The following is a 22,256-nucleotide window of genomic DNA, read 5'->3' as shown; positions in this document are numbered from 1 at the left end:
TTTCAGTTTATAATCCAGTAAGTCCTTTTAAAGCACCTTCAAAACAAGGCCAAGTGAGAGCCACTTCATCCTGAATGAAGTGCTGGACAGGAGCAGGGCCCGGGAGAGAGCGTTAAGGCCTGGATAGGGTGTGCCAGGCCTTCTGAATCTCTGAGGGTATTAAGCTTAAGGATCCTGGGGTGATTTCTAGGAATCCACACCAATAATTTCCTTTCCTGACCTACCCCACCTCTATCATGGTTAGTATTTTTAAAAACCCGACCTCTTAAAGTCACATATGAGAGCCAGACCCAGTTCTCAATTGCTAAGTATCAGCTTCAGGCACCGCTGGATCCAGGGGCTTAAAATGATCTCAGGGGAAACAGTGTCTCTGTCCTGGCCCTGCTGTCATCTCTCAGTTGACGTTAACCTGGGGGGCCTCTTCTTGGGCACTGGCAGACCTAGACTTACAGCGCGTCTCTGGGCCACCTGTGGAAGGAAAGCTGCTTCTTCCCGAGGTGAAGGAAAGTCTTGGGATCGACTCTTACTGTCCGGGGCTGGGTGATGGGCCCACAGCTGGAGCTGGGCTGGAGTTTGGGGTCAGCCCCATGTGACTCAGGGAAGGACATCTCCCCAGAGGCTCCTCTGGGTTTGTCACTTGAAGAAGAAGAGGAGAATGCCGGGAAAGAGCACTCAGATGTCCACAGCAGCCCTGAGACAGGAACAAGGGCAGGGCCCCAGGGCAGGGCACCGAATGTGGGGCCGGTGGGGCCTGAGCGCGGGCTGAGACCGGAGGAGAGCAGCCGCCCCAGCACGCCCCGGTCCCTGTGGGAGGCGGGTTCTCTGGGGCGGTCCCAGCATGACGGTGGTCAGCGTCAGCTTCAAGGAGGCTCATTCTGCTCATTCTGCTCACCTCTCTGACTCCAGGTTACAGGGGTTTGCCACACGCTTCAGTGTCCCCACCCCAGTGACAATGCCAGTGAGCCTTCTTTCTCCTTCTTCACCGTCCTAGCCTGTCTGTGTCTCCCGCCTCCTTTTCCCAGTCAGACTTCCGAAAAGAATGTTCCTTCACCTTCCACTTGCTTCTCCACACAGGGCAGCGTGCCTCCCTCCCTCCATCCCCCTGCACAGAAGCAGATCTGGGCGAGATCAGTCCTGGCCTCCGAGGGCCGGGAGTGACAGCCCCCGCTGCCCACGCGCTTTTCCTGCAGTCACAGCTCAGGGCACCTCCTGCAGAAGCCCTTCCCCACCCGCCCCAGTCCCTGCCCCCTCCCCTCAGCCCCACGCAGGCCCTGGGCTCACCTCTGAGCTTATGAAAGTGTATTATGTTTATCCGTTTTCTCACTCCTCCTCTCCAAACACTGAGCCCCTTAGGGCAGGAGCTATGTCTTCAGCACCAGCTCCCAGGCCCTCAGAGAAAGAGGTGAGGGGCCCGTCAGGGGGATGTGTCGGCTGCTCCATGTGCTTCCCTGGCTTGTTTTTACTGAGCCTTTTCTTAGAGGACTCTGGCCCCTCATTTGTCTGTGCTGTGTGCTAACTCCCACCAGCCTGTGCTAATTCCAAAAACCAAGTTGACGTACGCTCGTGCAAGAAACAGTTTTCCAAACCTTCAGAGAAATAGAGCAGCGAACGCCCGCATGGCCTTTGCCTAGATACCCCAGTAACTGACATAACCAAACGCATTTTCAGGCTTTTAGTGCGTTGGAAGCTTTGGAAATCTGTAAGGTTGGTTATTTGTATCAGAAGATATAGAACACGAGACCCCGCAGTGTTCCGAGCTCGAAATTTGTTCTCTTTGAGAACATGGGTGACATTTGCACATTTCAGCAGCTGTCTTAAAACCTGACTGATGCTCTAACCTAAGGAATGTGGGGATTAAAATGGCCAGGCTGAGGAGTGTGCTGAGCCTGGTCTGTTCACGTTTGGGCCTCCTTAGTAGCTGTGTGACTCGAGGCAGGTTCCTGACCTCACCTGTGAAGAGGAAAATGACCCTTTTCTTTACCTTAGAGAGTCGTAGGGCAGATTTAATGGGTAAAAAGCGTTCGAGGGAGCTCAACCAGAGAACGTGCCCATTAAGTGGGGGCTTTGTAGCTTGTGAGAGGAGCAGAAATGTTGAGTATCCCAAGATTCTCACTTCCTTTCAGTAGCCAGGAAATTTCAATAGTGGGTAGAATTTCTGGAAGGGAAGAGCTGGGTTCCAAGCGGTAGAGAGTTCTCTTTTCCAAGCCTTCCCTGGAGCCCCATCATCCTCAGGCCACTCCCTGTGCGCAGCTGCCCTGGATAGGGAACCCCTCCTGGAAGCCACTCTGCTGGAAAGCCGCCCTTCCTCCCCTGCCCTGCTCCTTTCGTTCTCTTGGCCATTCCTGTAAGCGCAGGAGCATGCGTCCTGACTGTGCATCTCCCCGCCGGGAGCCCGCAGGGACCATCGTTTCCTGGAGACGAAGAAGCAGAGGCCAGCGTCCCACAGCTGCTTGTGGCCTGACTAGGACTGGACCCAGTGGATCCGAACCCAACCTGGGGCTTGCAGACTCAGGGTTAACTGAAACCATTTTTGGGTTTCAAGTCTCATTATCCAAAATTGGTACTAACTGTGGGCATTTTATTTCTGGCCTCAGTAATAGAGATGAGGGAATGGGTTAGAACCTGACTTCACTGGTGGTGGACAGAGCCAGGGTCCCGAGGTGACTGGAAGCATCTGGGGCATCGGGGGTTCCAGCTCCACTTGCAGCGAGCTTGGCGCTGGACTCAGGGTGCGCTGAGTCTCAATTTTCGAGCAACATAAAGACTTGCTGTCACCTGTTTTCGTCTGCCACTTTCTCCTAAATGCCAGAGTAGGTTCTCATTAGTTTTTTTCTTTCCTAAATAACAAGACAAATCAAAACACCAGAATTTCACTGCACTGTGCTCCCACATGAGAACTACATGGCTCTAAGCCCGAGGAAACAACAAAAAGTCCCTGGTGAGTGAATGATCAGATATGGCTTGTATGGAAAACCGAATCTTTGCCGTGGCCGATCAGGAAAATGTCCATTCCTTGTCTCTTTCAACACTTTTTGTACTGAGTGGAAGTGTGAGTGAGCAAAGTGTAAATCTGAATTCCACAGATCCAGGGCTGGGAGCATCCCCGCCACCCACACGGCGTCAGTTGACCCTTATGGCCACACTTGTAGGCAGCTCAGGGTTCCAGACTCGCATATTTAGTGACAGGACACTTGTTTCTAGAAGGAGCATCGACTTTACTAATGTAGGGCTATCAAATCCCTAAGAGATGTTGGAGTTAGGCTACCCTCGAAAAAGCCCCACATAGGTAACAGTAAAATGAACTGAATTTTGCTGAAGCTGCAAAACCCATTTTGTAGCCTTGGATGTATTAAAATAGAATCCATTCAGCAGGCAGAAAACCCTCTACTCTGAAAGTTCAGCAAAATGTGATGGGGCTGTGGCTGTCTCCACCAGCTGGCACTCAGCCCCGCACCTCCACCGTGTGAGCTGATTCTCAGACAGCAGCCCATGCATCGAATGTGCGGGAGTCACGACCACTCTCTCTCCAAGGGTTCTGGGGTCACGAGCTGCTCGCTCCTTGTGAGCCAGGCTTCTGTTCTCAGGACACAGGAGGCTCCCTTTCCCTTACTGCGGGCCCCTCTCCCCTCCCCGCTGGAGGTGGGAGGGTGAGGCTTCTGACCCAGACGCAGGACACGCAGACTCCCCTTCAAGGACAGACTGACTCCCCCTGATTCCATGGTGTTCCGTTTTCTTTGTAGCTCTCAAAGACTCCAGCAAGAGGTCCATCAACAGTGACTGGAAGATAGAGCTCCCCGGAGAGTTCCAGATCGCAGGCACGACCGTTCGCTATGTTAGAAGGGGCCTGTGGGAGAAAATTTCTGCCAAGGGACCAACCAAATTGCCTCTGCATTTGATGGTAATATGCTATGCTTTTGTGTTTGTCTTAAGACTGACAGCTCCAGGAGGTCTACCAGTTGACTTCTTCCCTGGGACCCTGGCAGAAAAGACACATGGTTCCTGGTGGCTTACCTGGCCACCTGCTGCTCAAACCTTTCTCTTAGTCTTTTCTTGCCTAATCCCTTTCCCCTCTCAAAACCTTGCCCTAGCTCTCTGTTGGCAGAACTCCCATCTTTTTCAAACGGAACTGCCTCCAGGAAGGAAATGCTTAGCCATGTGGCAGCTAGGCAGACTTGGCTTCCTTAAGCAGACAGCCCCACTCAGAGTCTGTGTTTTCATGTCGGATGGCAGAGATCCGCCCCGCAGTTTGTAGATCCACATTGGAAACTACCTTTTGGAAGTGAGCAGTTGACTCTATTTCCAAACCAACATCACTCAGATTTTCCAGACTTGGCTTATAAAAAACATTGAGGAAATGGGGGCGAACCAGGTTCTGCTGTGACATTTACTCCCCGGGTGTTCTCAGGAAGCCTGTGCAGTTGGGCCAGATCAGGGCACCCTTGTCTCACTTGTTGTTCCCCCGGAGGACCCCATGCAAACCACTTAAACTCCTGGTTGTGCTGCCCTTGAAGAATATTAAAGATCTCCACGGAAAGAAATGCCACTGTTTCCTTCTCAGGGTCCAGGAGTTCTCGTGGCTAATTTCTGATAGCTTGAAATTACTGATTCTGTATCTCTTTCCAAAAAATTGAGATTGTGACAGCTTGTGTATCTGTAATCAAAGTGCTTGCCAAAGTGTCTCCTTGGAAGTTAGTTCCCCCAGTTAATTTGTGGTCACTGGCAACCTGCAGCTGTTCAAGATTAGGTGACACCCAAAGGATTCCCAAGTTGTCTCCCAGGGAACCTCCTGAGGGGACCAGCTCTGCATGTGAGCAGAGATGTCATCCACGATGGCTCTAACCCTGTTCCAATTTCTGATGAGGGCAAAGAGAGCCAGTTTCCACGCATGAGATAAGCTGTCCGGAAATCTGTCGGTGCAACACTCAACCCACTAAGTCTACTGCTGGTGTATCCCTGCCAGTCAGTTTCTGGGATCTAAGAACCTGTACCTGAGCCATTTCTCTGTGATTAGATTGTTTCCGAATCTAAGTAATTAGAACAAATCCTCTGGTCTTGATTTAAAAGCAGTCATTCAGAGGGACTAAAAGACGAAGCCAGAGACAAGATAAAATCCATATAGCAACATGACCTGTTAGCATGTGAACTTGCTTTTCTAGCAGACACCAAGATGGGTCTATTTCCCCTCTTTCCCAAAAGCTTTCATAAACTGTGAGTGAATCATCAGCCCATTAAAGCAAGTGCCCAGCCTGGATTCATTCAGACCATGATAAACAAAACTCAGGGAAAACAGCAGTTGTCACCACTGAAGTGGCAGCCCTCTTGAACGTGAATCTCCTTTCTCTCTTGAAATATGATTGTCACTTTTAGTTTTTAAACCTCGAAATGAGAGGTGCCCCTCAGCCTGTAAATAGAAGTCCATTGTCCCCTAACCGGGCTGTGCACACTGCTTTCAGGGTCAGGAGCACTGGCAGAGCCACGGGGACCTGCATTTGAAACCAATTACGCACACGCACACACAAATTATACATGGCTACAAAATTGCATGAAATTGGTTTCATATGGATTCTCAATTCACCAGCCTTATTCCCATACTGAGATAATAAAGATCTCTTTTTAAAGAGTTTCTTTTTTTTTTTTTTTAACTGAAGGCATTTTTCCAAATGCATTACTGCAAGTTTATTTTTTTGGAGCAGTGAATGTTTATTCAGTTCAGGCTGTTCTCAGCACCCCACCCCGACCCTGCACCTCCAGGCCTTGGAAGGGAGGGAGATGTTTGGGACGGAGGGTGGCTCCTGTCACCCTCCGTCCACCTGGCCCACACGGTCCACCTGGCCTTCCCCCAGGCAGGTCCAGCCTCATCCATCTACTCACTGGCTCCCTGCCATTCACTCCCGGCTTTAAGCCTTGAGCCAGGACATCATCATCATCCTAGTTCCCTTCGCAACAGGAAGGCTCATGCATCCTTGACAGACATGCCCAAGGTTCCCCTGCAATGGGCTGTGTCTACCCTTGAGCCAGCCTCACCCATCCCAGTGATACATAGCAGCGGCATGAAGAGTGGTGTTCATTTTCGGAAAAGTAGAGCAACCCTCCTCGTTCAGATGCCTTTTTAGAAAAAGCAGTATCTGCGTCTTTCTTGCCTGCAAGGACAGCTTTGCGAGTGACTGTGTGGGAACGGGCACTTTGCACGGAGCAGCTCTCCATGTGAGGCGCTATTAGAGCCCACAGACTTGCCCATCCCCCAGTTCCTCCTCTAACCCAGTCCTCTCTCCCGTGGGACAGAGCAGAACTCCCTGCCAGTGGTTTACAGGTGCTCCTGCTCCCGGGTTGAGTCTCTGGAGAACCCAAGACTGAAATAAAGAAGTGCCCCTCAATTGAACCTGTTTGGAGACCCCGAAAAGAGCTGGTTATCCCTGGTAGGGAGACAGCCACAGCATGGCTTGCCTTGCGCATTCAGCAATCCTGTGGGCTTTTGCTTGATTTTAAAATGGCCTTTTATTTTGCTGCTGATCTAGGTGTTGTTATTTCACGACCAAAATTATGGAATTCATTATGAATACACCATTCCCGTAAACTACACTGCTGAGAATCAAAGTGAACCGGAAAAACCCCAGGACTCCTTGTTCATCTGGACCCACAGCGGCTGGGAAGGGTGCAGCGTGCAGTGCGGAGGAGGTGAGCAGCGTGGTCATGGGCTCACTGGGTAGGGGGTTTTGCAAAGGAGGGAAGAGCGAATTCGGGGCATTCCAAGGCCAGCGCACGGAGCCTGGGAAAAGCTGGCCACGCACCTGTATGTCCATGGGAATGTAACCACGTCCCACTGCAGATCTCTCTGCAAGACACTTGGGCAGAGTTTCCAGACTCCTGCAGGTTAGAGCTGTGCCCACATGGCTGCTTTGCACAGGACCCTTGGGCTCTGATCTGAATGTAAGTATGGCTATGTCACAAGTGTGACAGGTGACCCTGGGAATGAACAGGACAGGCCTTCCTCTGTTGCCATTTCATAGAGGGGTACCAGAAGATGTTTCTGACCCTAAAATACCCTTTCCTCTTTGCCATAGTCACCAGTGGGTATATAGTGGAACCAACAGTAATACAACAGAAAGAAAAAGCCATCCAAGTCCAGTGAACCTTTCAGAGCATGAGTCCTGACTTCGTGACTTGCCTCCATGTTTTAGCAAATGACCTACCCTCTCTGCACCTACATTTCCTCACCTCTGAGACTGGATGTTCAGCCGTCACACCCACTGCAAGGAGGAAACTGTCAAACACAAAAATCAGTATGAACAAAAGGCATTGTAGTCTGTACTGTGTTGTTCAGGAGGAACAGAGGAAGTGATACAGGAAAGAGAATGTGGGGCGAGAGGATGGCCATGTCCCAGGTCTCAGTTGAGTCCCTGGGATGTGCCCCACCAAGTGAGGGCCCTTGGCTTCACGCAGGAAAGAATTCAAGAGTGAGCCACAGTTGAGTAAATGTAGATTTATTCAGAGAGAGCCATAGACAGAGGACAGGCTGTCTCCGAAGGCAAGAGAAAGGACACAAGGTGTGGGTGTTGGGTGCTCAGTGTAAAGTAAAAGTAGATACACACTCCATAGAGAGCGATCCATCTCATTCAGAAGGTAGAGTGGCCACCAAGTGCGGTGTTGCTAGTTTTTATGGACTCGGTAACTTCCTAACAAGTGCTAAGATTATTCCAACTTCTTGGGGAGGGGTGGTGGTTCCCAGGAACTGGGCCGCCACTCACTCTTTGACCTTTTATGGTCAGTCTCGAAACTGTCATGGCGCCTGTGGGAGTGCCATTTACCATGTTAATACATTACCGTGAGGGTATAATGAAGCTCAAGGTCTACAGGAAGTCAAATCTCCCACAATCTTGGGCCTCAAGGCCTTTTGGGAGTTGGATCTTCCGCCATCTTGGTGTTAATGGCTGTGTCATTCTTTGAATGGCCGTGCCCTTCCCCCTTCCTTCCTGTCTCAGAAGCTTCCTGAACTCTTAGGCAGCAGCCCCTTAGTACAGTGTACTCTGTCACCCTGACAGACACACAGCGGGGTCATGGAAGTGGGGTGCAGGCTGGGTGGATTTTGATGGGCACCGAGTTAGGACAGAAGGTTGACCTAGACTCTGGAAAGCCAACCCAGAGGGTGGGCTAGCAGCGTGGAACATGGGCACAGCCTCACCAGCACTCAGCTCTGCCTGGCTCCTGACCGTGAAGGTGATGTTTGTCAGATATCCAATATGTAGATTCTCGTTTACCATTAAAGTGACTTGTCCCACTTCTCAGGGGTAGGAATTATAGCCATAGCATAATCGGACCCGTCAGACACTTGCCAGGGTCAGCTGGGAATCCCTTCCCTCTTCTGCACGTCTGGGCTGACTGCCTCCACTGTTTGTTCTCAGCCTCTTCCTCAAGCAGCCCCGTAGGGCCCCGTCATCCTTCCACGCTGCCCATATCCCTGATTGCACCAGACTTTCCTTCAGGGGCAACTTACTGCAAACTGAGCATGGCCCCAGTGGGAGAGTTAGCAGGCCCCCGTCACCTTGGGGGAGAGGGGCTGCCGTCTGCTGCTGTCACCCCTGGCCCAGTGGCATCCTTTTACATCACTGATGACTCCCAGCTCCCTGACCTGCAGCCCTAACTGAAATCTGGTTTGAGGCAGCTGTATGCTTTTTTGCTGACACAAGTTTAGGGCTCCATAATTTTGAGTCATTCCCACATGACAGATTCCCCAGGAGACAGACCCAAGGAGCCTGGGATCCATAAAGTTGTACTTGACAGCCTGTTAACCTTTGATTGTGACGTTTCCCAAATGATTATAATGGCAATAGGGATGTAGCTAACCTGAAGAGTTAACCCCTCCCAGGCTCTGTTCTAAACACTTTAAATGCATCAATCAATTCCTTTCAACCATCCCTGAAGCACCCTAAGGCTTAGGGAAGTTAAGTGAGTCGATTCAGCAGAGGAGACGGAGGCACAGAAACATGGTCCATGCTATGATCGCAGTGCTAGTGATCAAGCCAAATTTGAACCCAGACAGCCTTGCTCCAGAGGCTGCCCATCTCGCTCCCAACCATTCTCCACCACCCACCCTCCCAACAAAGTCATGACCAAGCAGCAGGGGGGTGCTTTGGGAACACCCAAGAGAATGACTACATCCAACCGGGGTGACCGGTCAGGGAAGTTTCCCAAGAGCAGGTGACACTGGGCATGAGTAGCAGTTGATGGGCAGATGAATTCTCAGGTTGGCGGTGGACTGCCTGCCTGGAGGACGCAGGTCTGTGTCCTTCAGACTAGCCTTCCTGTTTCTCACTTCTCTCCAGCAAGTAGGGATTCTGTAATAGATAGCCATCATTTCTGGTGAGGGCTGATGTACAGGTATTTGATCAAGACCATAGACTTTAAACATCTAATTAACAGAGGTAGAGATTGGCAATTTTTGTTGGAAATTAAAGACCCAAATCAGAACTTTGGCCTCAGTGAATCCCAAGCTGTCCAAGGACACAGCTGATCTGAAGTGTTACTTCTTTCTGATCCTGTTCTGGAATCTTTCTCCTGCCCCGTGCTGCCCCTGCATGTCTTATACACCCTCATCCCTAAGATTCTCCCTCTCTGTCAAACAATAAGACGTGACAACAGTCACCGTAAATGACAAACTGACCAAAAGATGTACCTGAACACTCCTCCGTAAGGTGACTGAATGGCCTTTCCAGGTGAGTGTACCACAGCCTCTCAGTTCTGTGTGGTTTGGTTTCCAGGGGAACGCAGAACCATCGTGTCCTGCACAAGAATTATCAACAAGACCACAACTCTGGTGAATGACAGTGACTGCCCTCAAGCGAGCCGGCCAGAGCCCCAGGTCCGAAGGTGCAACTCCCACCCATGCCAGTCACGGTAAGCAGCTGTGTTCTCCACCTTGGACCCTCCAGGATCAGGGCACCAGCACGCGGGGACGGGGTTGGGGGGGCGGTGATACATTTTAATGCCACAGTCCTGCTTGGTGTTCCGTTGTCATTGCTAAGTGATTTCTGAAATTCTGGCTAAGTCGGAACTTTGATGGAAGTATATCGTCCTCACTGTAAGGCATCTTATAGAAGGCCATTAAGAACATCTCATGAAAAAAAAAAAGCCATCTCCTCACACTTTCAAATGGTACACGTCACCTCCTCCCCCAGGTTACATTGTCATGGAGAAGAAGGAAAGAAAGTCAGAGTGTGAGTACCCATGAGTAAGTGTGCACAGGTTAGTGTCTGTGATGGGCTTGTTTCAGTGGCTGAAATTAACATCAGAAGGTTATTTATTATTTGGGACCCATCAGAACTTCTTTTCCAACCCCAGCTTTCATGGTCATGTAACTCATGTGCTCCAAAGTGAATTCTCTTGGGCTGTCAGCCAAGATGAATTGTGTGAAATGTGTTCGTCTGTTAAGCCGCCTTATTTCTGTTTTAGTGGGACTTTGCATATGACTCTGCTGTATTGTGTAATATCACTCCTGGCCTCCCGTTCTGCCCTGGGTTGAGGTGCATGGTTTCTATTTTGTGGTTCTGTGCAGCAGGTGAAGGCATGTTTAGCTTTTTTCAAGAGGCTGGACTTTTGACCTGGCAGCTTTTAGGGCTTCTTCACCTCAATTTGTACCACTCGTCTAGTGCAGAAATTTCACAAAGCATTTAATTTTTCCACCAACCCTTGTTTCTTTGTCAGACTGGTTGTATTTGTGTGAATGAGAGAGGGAAGACAGGAGGGAAATCAAGATGAGGCTTGTTTCATTGGTTTTATGTGGTCCTTGGCAAACTAAGAATGAAATTCTACCCTTGTGCTGAAGGCCATGAGGAGCATGGCTCAATTCAGGAAGTCTTGAGCATCTTGGGTGTGAGCAACCCTCCAACAAACCCATCCATCAGTCAATCAACATCCATCAGTCAATCACACAGTCACACACACATGGGCCCAAAGAAGGAAGGACTTGCCACTCTGAAGACACAAGGATTAGACAGGCCATAGTCTCTTCTCCTGAAAGCAGAGAAAACCTGACTCTTGTGATATGGTTAGAAAGTGGGGTAAGTGACAGAGAAGTGACTTACTCTAGAAGAGGAGAGGTCAGCATGGGTTCAAGGGCATGACTGAAAAAGAAAGATCCTAGGCATCCATTGAAGAATTATATTTTTCAATAATTCATTCATGTTTTCAAGCTGTTTTAGTATCAAATTATTTTCTTAACTATGCTCAGGAGTGAAATACATGAAACATGAAGTCAGAATTGCTCTGATTGGATTGAGACACTTATATGATGGGGAAGAGTAGCCTAGAGCACTCCGCCTTCCCCTCAGCTCATGGTAGGCCCCCTGGCACCTCTGTGAAACACCAAGGAATAAAGTTTAAAAATTGTCAGTCAAGGATGCTGCTTCCCATAAGGATGGAGTAGCTTGTTGTGGACCAACCCTCAGCTTTTTCCTAGAATGGTACTCTAGAGCTGTGCTGATCAATATGGTAGCCACTAGCCAGTCCAAATCAAAATATGCTGTAAATGTAAAATGTGTACCAGATTTCAAAGATTTGGTATGGAGATTGTAAAATATCTTTGGTTACATGTTGAAATAATTATATTTTTGGATACATTGGGGTCATTGTATCCAAATACATGGATTACATGTTGAAATAATTATATTTTGATACATTGGGTCACATACAATATATTATTACTCTTTATTAATATATTAAAGTCACCTGTTCCTTTTACTTTTTTAAGGTGAATAGTAGAAAATTAAAATTACATATGTGGCTCACATTTTATTTCTATTGAACAGCACTGCTGTAGATTAACATAGCATTCACAATGCTCAGAATACAATCCAAAATTACTAGACATACAAAGAAACAGAAAAATATGACCCATACTCAAGAGACAAGGCAATTGATGGACACTGACTCCAAAATGAATGTATAGGTTGGGATTAGCAGACAAGAATTTCAAAGCAGCTGTTATAATTATGCTCAAAGACGTAAGGAACAATATGACCATAATCAGTGAGCATATATGAAATTTTATCAGAAAAAAAGACACTCTGCCGAAAAAGAACCAAATTTTAGAACTGAAAAAGACAGTATCTGAAATGTTTTTTAAAAAATCACTTGATGGGTCTAACAGATTGGAGATGATGAAAAAAAGATCAGTAAACTTGAAGATGGAGGAACAGAAACTATCCAGTCTGGAAAATGGAAAGAAAAGACTGTTGGTGATGACAGAAACTCAAGTGACCTGTGGAACAGTGTCAGCCGTTTTAACATAAGTATAATTGGAGTCACAGAGGGAGACGAGAGGGAGAATGGAGCAGAAAATCAAGTTGACAACAATCAAGAATTTCCCAGATTTAGTAAAAGACAGATTAGAGGTCTTGAGTATTTCAGCTAGATTCCAGGTGAATTCAAAGCTCCATAGCAAAGCCCTCTGACCATTATACCAAGTGGACCAGTGTAGCACCTTTATGATTTTGCCACCCACAGATTTTCCAGGAGAGGACTCTGTTGCACTACAAAATTAACCAGAAAATTGTGTAGGAAAACACCTGCAAAAAAGTCACATGAACAAGCATGAGTTAACAAGGGTGCAAACTCTATATATTGTTGCTACAGAGCTGCTGTAAGCCTGGAGGACATCGAGCTTGTGTGTGCTCACAGAGCCCAGCCCTGCAGTCTCACCATGTTCGAACACGAGTTCAAGCCAAACACCCTTTAGATGAAAAGCAACTTCAGAAGCACATTCTTAGTGTCTCCTTAGGACAAGGGTCAGCAAACTTTTTCTGTAAAGGGCTAGATAGAAAAATTTTTTGCTTTGTGGGTCACATACAATCTCTGCTATCTGTTTTTCGTTTGTTTGTTTGTTTTATAACCGCTTTAGACATGTAAAAAACCGTTCTTAGCTCCTAGGCTGTGCAGGCTGCAGGCTGGACTTGGCCCATGAGTGCTGGCTTGCTGGCACTGCCTTAGGTTATTCCCTACCCTTGTTTTGCCCACTGAGATGTTGGGACCACAGCCTGAGCATGAGCCCGAACTCTGCAGGTACTGCCTCAGGGAAGGCATCCTCTCATTATACAAAGGAGGGGACATTGTTATACGGAATGACTTTTTATCACCCAATTATTCAGTACTGTTTTTAAAACTATCCAGCATGACCCTGAGCACACAGTACAGTCAGTAATTTCATTCATTCAACCCGTGTTTATGGGGCATCTTCTCAGTCATCAGGCCATGTTCTCGGTACCAAGGTATTCAGAGGTGAGAAAGATAGGCAAGCTCTCTGCTCTCAGGTAACTTGATAATGTTAGGTTCTTCCCTCCCACCACTCTCCCCTTTCTGTCCCGTCCCCTTTCATTCCCTTCCCGACTCTGTAAAATCATGCAGATTAGCCTTAAAGGATGAATGGCATTTCCAAAAGCAGAGGAGAAAATAAATTTGATGAAAGAAAAGTCAGCACCTGGAATTTGCCTCAGAGCCTAGAAATGACATGTCTGGTTGCCTGCTCTATAGTCTGGTTTTATTTACTCATTTGTTTATTTGTTTATTTTGAACTAACTGACTTGATACTGTTCCTTGAAGTGGACACATGAAAAAAGAGCATGACTCATCAAAGAGTCTTTATTGCTTGGCTAAAGAAATGTGTGCTTTTATAGATTTTTAAATTATTGCAGATGCTAGTGTTATTTATTTATAAACACATGCACAGTACACCTATATGTATACGTATGATGTACAGATATTGTGTATATACATATGCACACACGATAATTTGAACCATTGCGTAGCACAATCTAGTTGTCATGAGTATTTCTTAAAAACATAGAATAATATGGACTTGGGTTAGTAAGTGAAGCAAAGTGAAGAGATTGACCTTAGAAAATGAGTGCTAGACAATCAGAAAGAGATGTAATTCATAAGTAAAAGCTGAACTTGAGTCGCGGGGTAGGGTTTGGAGAAGTTAATTACAGGCCCTGGAGGAAAAAAAAAAAGGCTGCTTCAGAGGATGGGGGTGGGCACGATGGGAAAACAGAGCCTGTAACCTGGAGGAGTAGCCCAAGAACCCAGCGGTGTAAACTTGATTAAAGAAGCCAGAATGCAGCCGGCTGTTGAATCTGGCGAGGTGCGAGAGCCTTTCTATATTATTGTTACTCTTTGACCTTTAAAACAACAGAGATGGTTGTCTTTTTCCCTTGTTTTTCTTTATTCTCCCTGATCTCCCTTTCATTTTCTTCAACCCTTTTTTTTTTCCGCTGAGTTCCCGACAGTTTCCTTTACCTTCCCATCTCACACCATTAACACCTCTTTATTCTAATCCTGCCCCTCGCTCTGTGGATCCTGCTCCCAAACCCTGCCATAACCATGTGGAATCTGGAATCTGACACGCAGGGCAGAAGGCCTCTCTCCAGCATCCTGCACACCAGCTCAAACACATCGGCAAACCTGGACCTGACATTGGCAGGAGAGACAGAAATCACAGATCAGCTCAGCTGTTATGACTGTGGCCAGCAGCCCTCACCTTGCTGACCACAGTCTGCAGGGAAGAGGCCCCGCCATCATCTGGCTTCCAAAAAGTAACCCTGTGCGCCAGCTCCTTGAGACCACGTTCCAGAAGGTCCTGGAGCAGGGAGGGTGGGGTATGACAGGGAGATGGGCTCAGTTTGGAACACATGGCTCATGCTTCACCAGATTTAATGTTTTTTTCAATCTTTAGAGTTTCTTGGCTACTTGAAAAGGCCATTCTGAGCTATTAGATATTTCCCTATAGTATTTATGATTTGAACTTCTTCCCAGGCAGTACAGACTGTCCTGTGCATTGAATTAGGGGGATTCAGAAAAGAATATTCAGTCTCTTACTGGCAATCGAATTGAATAGTCATCTGCAAGGAGGTGTATTTGGATTTTAAATTTGTCCTCTTTGCTCAATTATTTTAGCCAGTTTGCCTTATTTTAGGTTAAAACTGAATGGAATCCCTCATGTTTTTAGGAAAGCATGTTCTGTGTGTATATGTGATCATGACTTAAGAATGAAGCCTGTAACATGTGGATCTTAAGGTGCAGCCAAAGTCTGAAAAGATACCATTGTTTAATTCATTTCTAGCTCATCTGAAACTTAGAGCTTTTCTTTCCTGCTTGCCTCCAAAATAAAATAGGTAAATTTAATTTTCACTCCTCTGCTCACTGTGCCTTGGATATGAGAGGCTGGAGGAGAGCACCCTTGGCACTGCCCACCCCATGTGGCAGATCAGGAGCCCTCAGCTCAGGACCTCATGGTGGCGAGGGCAAGGCCTGGAGATGTACGTCCTCACAGGTCCGCAGTAACAGCCTAGGAACCTCTAGAGTGGGGTTCTCCTCTCTCAGGCTCAGTCCACTTTCCAGACATTTGGGATGAGGGGTGGCCCCCAATCCATGTGAAAAATAGAAAAGAATGCCTGAAGTGGAAAAAATGGTGAATGACACTACTCAAATTCTAGAACCTCACTTGTATTTAAATTAAATAGTAAGGTTTTGAAGCCTTTTCTTATTTGTCTATAGTAAGAAACATTCCGGATGAAGAAAGAAGGCATTTCAGAGTCTTGTCTTGAATTTAAATCTTCTGTTTTCTTCTTTTCCTTCATGCTTAAATCCTTTGATCATTTGAACACCCTTCCCTTTGATCATTACAGAGGACAAGAGAATTTCCAGATACCAGTTTCACAGGTAACAGAATTCTCCTGTTGAGTAATGCTTTGCATGTGGACCCTGGGACCCATTAAGAAGTCCTTCTCTTTTCCTGACTTTTCTGAGTTATAAAATATAAAGGGCATTAAGCACTAGATGTTTGCATTTGATTTTTATGTCACAATGACTGGAAAGGAAAGGTAAATGGAAAAGTTGAAACTCAGTCTGAGGAGCAAAACCAAAAACCACAAAGATCGCAGTGATCTATCAGGAACCAAGGGGTAGTGTGTATTCTCCAGGTTCTGGTAGAAACATCAAATCATAGGATAGAGGGAGGAAGGTCTCCATGGTTACATGAGAAAGGGAAATGCTGGGCTACACGGAGCTGTGTGGGGTTTTTAACTCCCCGGTCCCTCACCAGCACACTTTTGAGGCATCACTGTGCACTGTGATTCACTGTGAGAGCACCGCAATTAGAGTCTTTCTCCAGGAGAATTTTTATCTTGGAAGCCACCCTTCCTAGAGCTTCTAGAGACAGGTGCTCCTGGCAGAAGGGTTAAGGTGCTACTACCCTGCAAGGTGAGCTGCTCAGGGTGACCCTGCGCCTCCACCAAAAAAGTACACTCGGCTGACCTCTTCCTCCTGCTGGAGAGATGCTCAAGCGTGGTGACAGGCAGGAGACCACCCAGCTAGCTAATGACATGGCTGCAGATGGAACCAGATTCCCACCTGCTCTGGAGTCTTGGAAATGCAAAGGCAGTGACCTGGGACCACCAACTTCTAAAACTCCCTGGGTTTTATCTTTAGTGAATCAAAATGCTAGACTCAAAAAAATGGGCACATCGAGGTTCTTTGATTCCAGACAACAGAAACTGAATCTAAAACTGTACCAAAAAGACAGGAGTATAGAGAAAGGATGTGGAGTAGCTCCCAAAATTGATGAGATGCTGAAGAGGATACTGGAGAGAGCATCTCAGAGGCAGCTCCAGCGGACAGGCTCTGCAGGGAGCTCGCTGTGTGCGCTGTGCCTCCCCTCCACTGAGAGCCCGGCTTCCTGGAGGAGGTCTGATCGGCCCGGTTTGGCTCACATGGTCTCCAGGGACGTGGTGTAGACACCTAAAAGAAAACCAAGGTATTCTCACGAGAAAAAGGAAGATGACATTGGACAGGCAAAAACAGCAGACATGTCCTCAGCCCCGAACACGTAGCGACACGCAGACGTCATGATCAAACTGAGACGAGGAAAGCCTGTCCAGCGGACTCTGTCCAGCTAGGACGAGTGCCGGCAAGCCTGTTAGCAGGAGGGCTACTGTACTGGAAAATTCCTGTGTCCTGGTAAGAAAGGCCGCCTGACGGGAATGTTACTCTTGGACGTGAACTTTCAGCATCAGCAGCCATATGATTCTCAAAGCATGAGAGTTTTTTTTCCGAGCTCTTAGTGCCTGGGTGTGGTACAACCTGTTACCAAATCCGGGCTTCTCCTGGTTATTTTAACCCCCAAATTGTACCAACACAAGTGCCAGTTCCTGGAGGGTAACCTGATCGGGTGTGATATCTGAAAAGAAATGTCACTGGGGCCGGTGGTCTCATCAGCTGCTGGTTAAGCTCATTCACTGTCCTTCTGCTTCTCTGCTGTGAATCAGTTTGTTCCTATAAATCCCAGAGAAACTTTTTTTCCTCTCAGAAGAATATTTGAAATTCACTTATCATAAAAGCGAGAATCTTGAAACTGAGAACTTGTATCCTTCTTGAGAAGATGGAAAATACGGCGGTAGCAGGAATCCAGCATGGGGCGGGAGTGAGCCAGTCTGTTCCTGCCTGTCAGCAATAAAGAGGGGCTGGGAAGTTGGTGTAGTCACCCATTTTACAGATGGAGACTTCGAGACACTTGGTTGTTATGCAGTTTACCCAAGGTCATTACCCACAGCAAGTAGAACTCAAACCAGTTATCCTGCTTAAGTCTTACATACTTTCTGCTACACCATTCTAAATTAGTGCTACACCATTTTAAAAATAGTACAACCTGCTTCTGCCATGGATGAGAAAGGACCCTTTGGGATCAGGGCCCTCTTAAATAGTTATTTTAAAGTGGACGAGAGAAGTCAGCAACAGCATTGGAGTGGCCTTGGGTTCAGAGGGAGATTGAGAGGAACCGTGGTGCCTCTTTTATCTGGAAGTGAAACACGCAGTTTTAAAATGAAAGCCGAGAACGGTTTTGCTAAATGCGTAGTTGGTCTGTTTTCTGGCTTGTTCTGAGCGTTATCTGGACCCAGGCTGGAAAAGAAATGAAAACACAGGAATTCAGCTGTCTCAGATGAGGGGTTCAGATGTGAGGGTGGTTTCCCAGGAGGCCTGGGTGTGCAGAGTGTCAGGGGACACGGGGAGGTGCTTGCAGGCTGCCATCCTATGAAGACCGAGACGACCCCCTGCGGACCCCCAGCCAGGGGATGTTGGGCTCGGAGAGGCTGGGAGGGGCCATTACGCTCTCCCAGTCATTGCCGAGGGAGCAGTGGCACAAGTTAAAGGGACTGGACAGGTAAGAGGTCTTCTGTGGCCCAGGCCCAGGATTCTCAGGGTAAGAAACCAAACCTGCCCATTCAGGGTTCAAACCCACAGCTTCTGACACCTCCAGTGTGTCCACTGGGACCAAACAATAAATTCACCTGGGCCAAATGCCGTGTGTGGGCAGGATACCTGTGTCAGCCCTTTGTTTACTGTCCTCCTTCTTTTTCTTCCACACAAGGTTAAGGACCTTGTCGGCGACCAATTCACTCTGCACCTACTGTGTGCCAAACTTGGGTGTGCCGCTGCTGTCTCCCCAGTGCCCAGCAGCTCCTAGGGTTTAGGAGGGCTGGCAAGTCATTTGGACAGATGGATGAACTGTTTCATACAGCTAGAGGGAAAGCGCCTTGGCCATCCCAGAATTTCTCACCTCCGTGGTGGGTGGCATTGTGTTGAAAATGCAGGTTCATTCCAGCACCATGAGTGTTTACATGCTGGGGGGCAGATGTCTGGCCTGGACAGATGTTCCTTTGACAGAAGGGTAAAGTCAGGGGCTGGCTTGGGACCCTGGTGTGGTTTGATTGTCCCCTGGTTTTAAATCATTCACCTCCCCCCTCAGCACAGTCTGTGGTGGGCTTATCCAGGCTGTGTCCTGCCCACAGCCCACCTTAATGTGACCTTGATCTGACTCCAACTTTGACTCGACCCCAGACCCTCCCAGTAGCCCTTCTCACTCCACCCTCAGCTCCTGCAGAAATCTCTTAAATCCTTCCTTCACCCAGTCCTGCTTTACTATGGCCTTTATTCAAATAGATGTGTTTTAAAGTTAGGAACAAAAGATCATTAATCTTTACTATGTAAGGGAACCAAGGCACACAGTTTGCTAGGCTCAGCAGCTGATCAGGAAAAGAATGGTCTCTCCATGTAGCCTAGGGGTGTCCTCCAGTGGGGGTTACTGAGGTCAGGGACTCGATGGTCAAGACAACCATGGGTTTGGGCCCTCAATCCACCTCTGGCTGCAGGCAAACTCATGAGCAAGTTACCTGATCCCGCCCTCTAGAAACTGGGAAATTAGACCCTCTCTCATAGAAGTCTTGAGATGATTAGGTGAAGTAATGCCTATAAATTCCTCCGTCTCGAGTAAGCACTCGGTGAACGCTAGCCAAAACCATCATCACTGCTCAGCTGCAAAACTGTATTAATGATAAACATCAGCCAGCTGTTGGACCCCAGCACTTTATGTGTTATCCATCATTTCTTAAGACACCACATGTGCGTGCACATACACACACACACACACACACACACACACTCACACACTCTTTTAATGCAGTGTGTTACTACATAATTTAAATAACCCATACTGGTATTTTCCAGGTAATGAAGGTTTGGGGGAAGGCCCTAGTGTATGCTAACTTTCCCCTTTGTCAGAACAAGTTTATATAACGTATATATTTCAGAGTAAATTAAAACAACAGAGTAATCTCTAGTGGTTCATTTCTAACCTCGTGCGTGTTTCTGAGCTCTATATTTGTGGACTTCAGATGTTATTATCAGCAGGCCAGGGGTAGGACTTGGGGGAGCAAAGGGGATTATTAACATCCCTCAGACCCCAGGTCGGGTTACAGCTCGGCGCATGGCTGGAAGCTTCACAGATGTGTAGAGCCACGGTGGCTCATTATAAGCCGGGCTGGAGAGGTGGTGGGAGTTCGAGTAATGAAGTTACACTTGACGTGGGTGCATGTGGCAGGCTGGGTCCTGCCGGCACCTCTGCCTGCTAACCTGTGTTTGGATCTAAATACCACTGAAGGAAGGAGCCTGGTGAAACACAAGTACATAATTTCCAAGAGGAATTCCTTACGGCCTTAAGAGCAGAAATTAGCACCGCAGAGGTAATGAGTGTGCTCTGGCGCATACCAAGCACGTAGCTCCCTCGTGCTTTCCCTTCCACGACTCCTGATCTGCTTCCTGGGAAGGGAGCACTCCCTGGCCACTTGAAGAGAGCTTTACGCTAAATCTTCAGAGCAGGGAGGGAAAAACTTTCAGCTGCACCTGCCCAGTGAGTTGTTAAGGAGGACAAAGGGTGACCTAAGAGCTAACCATTCTCAGAGAGCCAGGCAGAAACTAGACACGGGCCCCAGGAGATGATTCTTATAGCATGTGCAGTGGTTCTCCTGCACCACCACCCACTGGGGTCTTGTCGACTGACAGAGTACTGGGCCCACCCCCAGACTTGGTGGTCCAGTTACCACACAGAGAGCCACTGACATGTGATAACAAAAGTGACTTGAAAATTTTAACTCAAGAAGTATGATGAGAACAACCAAGGTTGGTGAATTGTGTCCCATGACTTGAATTTGACAGCAGATGCAAAAATCCTCTAGGAGAAAGAGTGTGCGGCTAATCTGGATAGTCAATTATCTCATCTTCTGAGGCCTGGAGGAATGGAAGACCCAGAGCCCAGACCGCTGAGGGGAGAGGTCAGCTGGGACCAGAGACCCGCCCCAGTTGGATGCAGGCTGGACCCTCAAGGACGCCTTGCTCTCCAGAGGCTCTCATGACTAGAGATGGACATGGGGGTCCGGCAACTGGTCACCCAAGTTTATAGACAAAGCATTTACCACTTGCTCTTCTTTCAGAAGATGAAGGATGTTATGAAAGTGTCTACCATTCTGACTTTAATTCTTACAAACCAGGAAGAAGGAGTCATTGGGACGATGGTGACCAAAACCTGGGATGCAATGATTGACCATATCACTCTGCAGTTTGCCATAGTCTGGAGAGGCAACTCTGGACAAAGTTCAGCACAGACACCTCTGCATTTAGAAAACAGAATAAATAAAAGTCACAGTAGAGCTAGTTCTGATCCCGTAGCCAAAGAAGGTCAGTACAGCTCAGTGGGTAGGGGAAGTTCTGGAAGATGTGATTCAGATGCTATAATCATGGATAGAACCAACAAGACGTAAGAGAGGAGACAGACGCAGGACACCCTGGATGAGCAAGTTGTAAAGGCCTGAGAACAGCAGAGAAAGGGGAAGGTGGCAAGGGCGGGTAGGAAACAGCTTGGAACCTCTGCAGACAGCTCAGGCCAGGCAGGCGGAGGCCTGTAAGCTGAGCCTTACTTACAAAGTGTCTACAAAGATAGATTTTTGTTGTTTATTAATTTAACCTTCAAAGCAAGAAAAACTGGGAAGATATGCCCAGTAAGGCCAAAAGGCTGCTCCAACCCATTGCTGCTTTTCAACAAAGAGAATGGAATTAAAACTGGGCCAGATAGAAGAAAGTATACAGAGCATGGCGGCCAGGAACAGTATGGAGAAGGTGGAGCCTGAGCCCCCCGGGAAGCAGCGCGTGTCCAAGTTCAAGAACCAGGGTCAGCTGCTGGGTTCCCATCCCAGCTTCACAGTTGCCTCTGGGGAGCCTCAGCCAGGCCACTCAGCCTCTGTAAAACAGGGGACACAGATAGCACCCACCTCATAAGGCTGTCATGAGAATTATATGAGTTAATAGAAATAAATTGCTTAGAACAGTTCTTGGCACATAGTAAGTGCTAAATATGTCATTTTTATGATCACTGTCATCATCATGATTTTTTAGAGGGATCCAAAACCCTATTCCAGGAGGAAATCCAATCCAAGATGCTACAGAACTCTACAGATGTTATCTCTAAGGCTCTGCTGACTGGTTCTCTGAAATTGTGGCTGATAAGAGCAGAATCAGAAGTCCGAGGGTGGATTTCAGTTTCCCAAATGGATAAATGGGCGAGTCCAAGGAATGCAGCCTCAGCCTGCTGTCAACCCCTGGCACAACTGGAGGACAAATCAATGATTTAGACAGATGGTCTGCATGCATCTTAGGAAAGAAGGCTTTATGCATGCCCCGAATGAGGGAGGATTTAATGAGAATGCTCAGTGCCTCTCAGACAGTGTTATTGAGGTGGAGGGACAGGTCAGCAGAGGTATAATGCTAAAGATAAAGCAGGAAAACTGAAGGTGGATGGCCCATCACCATGGAGCTACAGCTAGATCCAGGTCTCCTTGATCCATATCCAGGGAGGTCCCTGGTAGTTTTGTCTGCAGTGCTGC

At 47.7% G+C, this 22,256-nt stretch overlaps 1 protein-coding gene across 1 annotated transcript in view; it reads left to right on the top strand.

The window, feature by feature from the left end:
* Positions 1 to 22,256, top strand: part of ADAMTS17 (ADAM metallopeptidase with thrombospondin type 1 motif 17) — a 304,068-nt gene that overhangs the window by 242,243 nt on the left and 39,569 nt on the right. The window contains exons 19-21 of the mRNA XM_032468854.1: positions 3,741 to 3,898; positions 6,516 to 6,675; positions 9,756 to 9,891. Of these exons, the coding sequence (XP_032324745.1) occupies positions 3,741 to 3,898; positions 6,516 to 6,675; positions 9,756 to 9,891 (454 nt within the window). The remainder of the gene's footprint in view (positions 1 to 3,740; positions 3,899 to 6,515; positions 6,676 to 9,755; positions 9,892 to 22,256) is intronic.

This window comes from Camelus ferus, chromosome 27 (assembly GCF_009834535.1).
Source record: "Camelus ferus isolate YT-003-E chromosome 27, BCGSAC_Cfer_1.0, whole genome shotgun sequence".
Taxonomy (NCBI): Eukaryota; Metazoa; Chordata; class Mammalia; order Artiodactyla; family Camelidae; genus Camelus; species Camelus ferus.
Note: the sequence above shows the minus strand (reverse complement) of the source record. Positions and strands in the feature narration are given on the sequence as shown.